The sequence below is a fragment of the Zerene cesonia genome, chromosome 23, assembly GCF_012273895.1.
Source record: "Zerene cesonia ecotype Mississippi chromosome 23, Zerene_cesonia_1.1, whole genome shotgun sequence".
NCBI classification, from domain to species: Eukaryota; Metazoa; Arthropoda; class Insecta; order Lepidoptera; family Pieridae; genus Zerene; species Zerene cesonia.
This window is the reverse complement of record NC_052124.1, coordinates 2,876,950-2,883,070: the sequence shown is the minus strand read 5'-3', so window position 1 is coordinate 2,883,070 and position 6,121 is coordinate 2,876,950. Positions and strand designations below refer to the sequence as shown.

Below are 6,121 nucleotides of genomic sequence, written 5' to 3'. Positions count from 1 at the left end.
GTTAAATAAATAATACTCACTCTTTCTTCTAAATGTGTGACACCAGCTAAACTTTGATAAAAAGTTGGTGTCTCCAAGTCATGAACATGACTCCTTCTATTGTACAGTAACCATTTGGACAAAATTGTAGCATCCTTGTGAATAAGCAGCCAAGAGCGGAACTGTTCAAATGTGACCTTCTCTCCCACACCAAATAGACTGGTTAATATTTCCCCAGTTCTTGGAGTTTCAGTCACGGGCAGTGAAGTATTTTCTAAATGTAATGCTCTCGCAAAATCTTTCTTGTAAATATATGAACCATTTTCGCTTTGATTATTCACATAAAGTGTCCATAAGAACCTACAGAAAAGGTAGATTAAAACAACAACTTGAAAAACTTCTGGATATTATTTAAATAAGGTTTTTGTATTGTAAACATGACTTTTAAGGCATAATAATTCTTACTTGATTTTTTCTTCTAAATTCCCTTTGGTAAGGACAATGATACCACAAAGCAATTCCTTGAACGCAATCCCTCGTTTGGTTCCACCGCAGGCCTGATACAGCCACTCTGCTACTTCGTAAGGAACTCCGTCGCAGAGGACTTCGTGGACGAACGCGTCCAAACTCAGCGACGTACCGTTCACACCAGCACTTCTCTTAAAAGCCTCTCGTAAACGCCTCAATTCACTATCAGACACTGCAATTTAACACAACGACATTATAATTTACGTATTTATTTTATTCACCTAGTATGTAATAACAGATCATATTTATCATTCGTGTACCTCTTTTTACCGCGTCTTCATAAGATATAAAACTAGGTTTCGAGTCTTTAGCACCCATATTCACGTAAGTATTTAAAATCACATCATTCCTTTACAAAACAAAAAATACAAGGAAACAAAAACTACACCAGACACCACAGTACAGCTGACAGCTCACGTCGTACATGTAGCCATATTGAATATTTTTCTTTTTTTTTGAAACGTCGTCTTGAGAGTGTTCCACTGAAAGACCATAAACATTATAAGCGCTAAAGTAGTGTTATATTAATTCACGTTATATTTCCTGTATATGTTAAAATGCCTTCTATTAATTAATATAAATTCTATTAATTCCTGTATATGTATGCATGCTATTGTTATAAATTTTCATATAAATAATGTATTGTGCCAAATTTTAAAGTAAACAATTGTAATTTTTGCCCAGATAAATCGAAAATGTTATCATATACGGCATTGTGTTGGAAGCAAGTGACATATGTCTGTCAATCGCTGTGTCATCTTTTGTGTTGGTAAACTACCTGCTAATGTACTAAAATAAATAAAGGTAATTCTTGTAAGAATAATTATAGGATACAAACAGTTATAAACCAGCTAAAGATTTGTGAATATCCTATCTTTATTCAATTTTTATATAAATTTAATGTAGGATTTGTAAATGTCTGTGTCTTTGTGCGTATTGCGGATCGAAATAGACGAAGATCTTCCTGAAATGGATGGTAATCCTACTGAAAAAGGTAACTACAGTAGCGATTGAGCGCTAAATTCGTTTCATCTTATAACATAGTTATAATATCGGGAAATACAATTGCAGAATCTGCCACAGAGCAAAAAAAGAAAGATCGTGGTGCACGCGAGTCAAAAACAATCACAGTGGAGACATATGCGAGTGTTCTCAACGGGCCCAATGCAGTGTCGGGAATATTGCCCACCAGTTCCCGGCGCTCCCCACCGGAAGGAAGCACATCAGACGAGGATGATACTATTAGCTTCTTTTGTGGCAATCCTTTGATAGAAGTCACCAAAGGTGTTCTGCATCTGTACAAAGAAAAGTAAGATGCAGTAATTTCAGCATTTTATATTGGGATTGTTATAATATGAATATATCTTTTGTAGTGTTAATTATGCATAAATTTTCTCATTTAAATAGACATAATATAGTAATAATTTAAATGCTTAGTTGTGTCAAAAAAATGCATAGATAATGGTGTATTAGAGTATATTTTCTTGCAGTGAGCTGAAGGAAGCTGAAGAAGCAAAGACACTATGTCTATTATCAGTACCTGGTGCTCTGGGAGCCCCAGATCTATTGGCATTTGCAGCTGCCTGCCAGCAGGATATAGCACATGTGAGGGTCCTGCGTGATGGCTCACCAGACCATTACATGGCATTACTTACGTAAGTAAAGCAAGATAGATGGTACAGGTATAGACTAGATAAAACTTATAGATGTTCAAAGTCTTCAATGTAAATAATTTATTATTTATTTATGTGTGAAGGGATTAAGCAAGAATTTGTTACTGTTTGAAAGTTTTTCAGTTTTGTTCATTGTGTCCATTGTAGATTCCGCACAAGTGCAGCAGCCCGTGAATTCCACTCTGCATTTGATGGGGTGCCGTACAGCAGCCTGGAGCCAGCAGCTCTGTGCCACACGGCGTGGGTGTCGCGCGTCGAGTACGCGCGGGACGGCGCTGCGCCTCCCTCGCACACTGAGCTGCCCACTTGCCCTGTGTGTTTGGGTACGATCATTTTTATTTATGCCTACACATTAATTAATATCAACTATACTTAAGTTCCCACGTCTAAATTGTACACAAACGCATCTCCAGTGGAATTGCTCCTATGATTTGAAGTTTTCTAGAAGAATAGCCCATGTTGGTGGTGGGTACAATCTATATTCAAAGTTCATTAATTGTGTGGTTTGGTGCGTGCAGAGCGCATGGACGAGAGCGTGGCGGGCGTGCTGAGCGTGCAGTGCGCGCACTCGTTCCACGCGGAGTGCCTGATGGGGTGGCGCGACGCGCGCTGCCCCGTGTGCCGCTGCGCGCAGACCCCCGAGCCGCGCGACTCGGCGCGCTGCCTGCAGTGCGACGTGCTCGCGCTCGGTGAGTCGCTGTGCGTGAAGCCGTGCGGAACGTATGAGGAATGTCGGAAAGAGCCGAAAGAACGACGCCAATTTTGAAGAAAATTCAATGTGCACAATAAAAATACACAAAATTTTATAATCCTACCCAGGAATCGCACCTGGAATTTTTATCGAACGTAGTATACCGTAGATCGTAGTATACCCACCTACTTTATGACTTCCTAGACACAATTTTTTGTGAAATGTGCGCAGAGGCGGGGGTCGCGGGCGGGGCGGGCGGCGCGGGCGAAGCGGAGGCGCCGCGGGACAGCGCGTGCGGCGTGGCGGAGGGGCTGCTGGAGGCGGAGGCGGGCACGCTGTGGATCTGCCTCATCTGCGGCCACGTCGGCTGCGGACGGTAAGCGCCCACAACTCTTCTTGTTAGGACACGTTACGGCGCCAGCTTCTCTTCCCTTTCTGTCACGTATGCGGTAACGGCAGGAGCTATTGTATAAACTAGACCCGCAACGTTAAAAAATGTCCGAACGTTGTTGTATAAAATATTCATTGAAATGAAAAACTTATTTCGTGGCAGTAACGTTCAAAGTCTCTTGTGTTAATGACCGATTAAAAAACTGCCATATACGCGTTGTTTCGTTGTTTTGTTTCAGCCAATTTTTGAGCATGGTTTTTTTTTTATTTTTATTTATTGATATTTATTACATAACTTATGAAAAAGGTTGTGAGTCTAGTTTTACTTCGTAAATAGGATATGTCGACACATGTAGCTAATGCCAATTGTAATTTACTTCTACTTAAATGTTTTATTCATTAGTTGTTACATAATATTCTCGATTATTTGTTTCAGATATGAAAAAGGACACGCGGCTAAACATTTCATGCAATCTAATCACACTTATGCGCTACAGTTGGGCTCAAACCGAGTTTGGGATTATGCAGGTATTTTATGTCACATCCTAAAACTGATTTTCAAATGTAATAGAAAGAAGAAGAAAGAAAAAACATTTATATATAAAGTAATTCCCTTAGAAATTTATAACCATTTTCAACCGATTTGAAAAAAAAAGGAGGTAAGCAATTGCGCTGTAATTTTTTTTGTGTTTGTTAAATCATAATTTTTGTATGGGGTGAAGCTATTTTTATTCCAAAGCTAGGGCCTGCTAATCGAATTTGAATTGTTTCTTCCAGGCGACAATTTCGTGCACCGGCTGGTGCAGAACAAGGCGGACGGCAAGCTGGTGGCGGCCGAGGGCGCGGCCGCCGACCCCGAGCCCGCGTGCGCCGACAAGCTCGAGTTCACCTACCTGCTCACGCACCACCTCGACACGCAGCGCCACCACTACGAGGAGCGCCTCGCCAAGTGAGCTCGCCTCTTGGCCCACCGCACCGCACCACACCGCACCACACCAAACCGCACCACACCGCACCGCACCACACCGCACCGCACCACACCGCACCAAACCGCACCACAGCTCTGCCACACCACTGCACAAACATGACATCAGCTCTATGATATAATGCTCCACGCAATCTACCACGCTGCATTGCGCCTAGATACATCGCAAGTCACAGCACAACCACCCAAATGACCGTTTTCTATTATGCTCTTTGCTCGCCAAACTATCTTATGCTACTTATTTGTATTGGTCCACGTTTCATTGGACAGAGGGAACATTTTTAAGTTGTCTTTGTGTTAGACTTTTAACTTCTTTATGCAGAGTCCACGTCGCTGTGCTAAATGGATTTTGTTTTTTTTTTTATGTTATCGTCGGCAATGGAGTTGGGTTGCCTGATGGTAAGCGCTACACCGCCCATAAATATTTGGAGAGGCGTAAGTTCGATTGCAGACCTTACGCGTCTTCAAATGAATTGCCCACTTAAATTGGAGAGAGATGAAGAAAGGATTGACGAGAGGAAGAGGGGAAAAGACTGGGAAGGGTAAGGAAAAGGATATGGGCCTCCGGCTCCCCCACTGAACGAACAAAACACAGCAGTATGCTATTTTATGCCGGTTTTCTGTGGGGGTGTGGTACTTCTCCGGTGCGAGCTGGCCCAATTCGTGCCGAAGCGAGCTCGATTACCGCATACAGGGTCGTTTGTTCTTTGCCGCGTTCGAGAGTTATTTATGGTTTCACCAAGTTTCGTCGATATGTGAGTGTGCGTGTAACGTGCGTGTGCGGCGGCAGGCTGGAGCGCGAGCGCTTGGGCGAGGCGGCGGCGCTGCGCGCGGGCGCGGCGGCGCGCGAGGCGGCGGCGGCGGCGCTGCGGCGCCAGCTGGCCGCCGCGCGCGCCGACAACAAGGCGCTCGCCGCCAAGCTGCACGCGCTCACCACCAGGTGCCCGCTGCACATACTTACTCCTATACTCACTCTCCCTCTCTATCTCTTTTTTTCGTGATAAATCTACCCAATATTACAAAGGGATGATAAATAAATTGCAGTTTGTGACAAGTCATTCGTGCAAAATAGCCCTATTATATTTATTACTAGCTTCGCCCGTGGTACATATATAGCCTATAGCCTTCCTCAATAAATGAGCTATATGACACTTAAAGAATAAAACAAACAAACAAACATTTCAGTTTTATAATATTAGTATAGATTGTTGGCCACTTATTAATTTTTTTATTAATAATTTTTAGAATAACACTAACATTGTCACTGTATACATATACAGACAGTGTATAGACTTGTTTTCAATTAGATTTACAAACAATTTTAAAAGCTTTAAAGGTGTTTAGACGTCAATACAGTCTAAAGTATCAGTGACGAAATCGAAACGGCCGCAGGGTGTCCAAGCTGCAGAACGACTTGTCGGAGGAGCGCTCGCTGTCGGCGGCGCTGGCCGAGCGGCAGGCGCAGTGGCAGGCGAGGGAGGCGCAGTGGCAGGCGAAGGAGGACTCCTTCCGCAGCGAGGTGGATATTCAGCTGTCTATTTGAATACTGTTTTTTACTGTTATTAAATTTATTTGGCACGTCTATAATTTTATTAAAATTATAGCAGTTTTTGCATATTTTTTTTGCCATACATTGCCATAAATTGAAATTTCTGTAGTCGAATATGAACGTATTTAAATCCGTAATATAAGAGAGCGTCGGTCAGGTGGCGGAGCTGAAGGAGCAGCTGCGCGACGTGATGTTCTTCGTGGAGGCGCGCAACGCGCTGCAGAGCAGCTCGGCCGCGTCGCCGCACGAGCTGCAGGCCGCCACCGTCGCCCTGCCCCCCGCGCCGCCCGCGCCCCCCGCGCCCTCCGCGCTGCGCTCCAAGACGC

At 43.7% G+C, this 6,121-nt stretch overlaps 2 protein-coding genes across 2 annotated transcripts in view; one reads left to right on the top strand and one right to left on the bottom strand.

Moving 5' to 3' along the window:
* The window catches only part of LOC119836175 (ubiquitin carboxyl-terminal hydrolase 32-like), a 16,605-nt gene extending 15,667 nt beyond the window's left edge, over window positions 1-938 (bottom strand). The window contains exons 1-3 of the mRNA XM_038361432.1: window positions 768-938; window positions 445-679; window positions 21-339 (exon numbers count right to left, since the gene is read on the bottom strand). Of these exons, the coding sequence (XP_038217360.1) occupies window positions 21-339; window positions 445-679; window positions 768-825 (612 nt within the window). The 5' untranslated portion in view covers window positions 826-938. The remainder of the gene's footprint in view (window positions 1-20; window positions 340-444; window positions 680-767) is intronic.
* Window positions 939-1,261: 323 nt separating this feature from the next.
* LOC119836174 (BRCA1-associated protein) overlaps window positions 1,262-6,121 on the top strand; it is a 9,504-nt gene continuing 4,644 nt past the window's right edge. Inside the window, exons 1-11 of the mRNA XM_038361431.1 lie at window positions 1,262-1,501; window positions 1,579-1,816; window positions 1,998-2,162; window positions 2,328-2,503; window positions 2,699-2,869; window positions 3,103-3,247; window positions 3,698-3,789; window positions 4,039-4,210; window positions 5,037-5,186; window positions 5,639-5,765; window positions 5,953-6,119. Of these exons, the coding sequence (XP_038217359.1) occupies window positions 1,423-1,501; window positions 1,579-1,816; window positions 1,998-2,162; window positions 2,328-2,503; window positions 2,699-2,869; window positions 3,103-3,247; window positions 3,698-3,789; window positions 4,039-4,210; window positions 5,037-5,186; window positions 5,639-5,765; window positions 5,953-6,119 (1,682 nt within the window). The 5' untranslated portion in view covers window positions 1,262-1,422. The remainder of the gene's footprint in view (window positions 1,502-1,578; window positions 1,817-1,997; window positions 2,163-2,327; window positions 2,504-2,698; window positions 2,870-3,102; window positions 3,248-3,697; window positions 3,790-4,038; window positions 4,211-5,036; window positions 5,187-5,638; window positions 5,766-5,952; window positions 6,120-6,121) is intronic.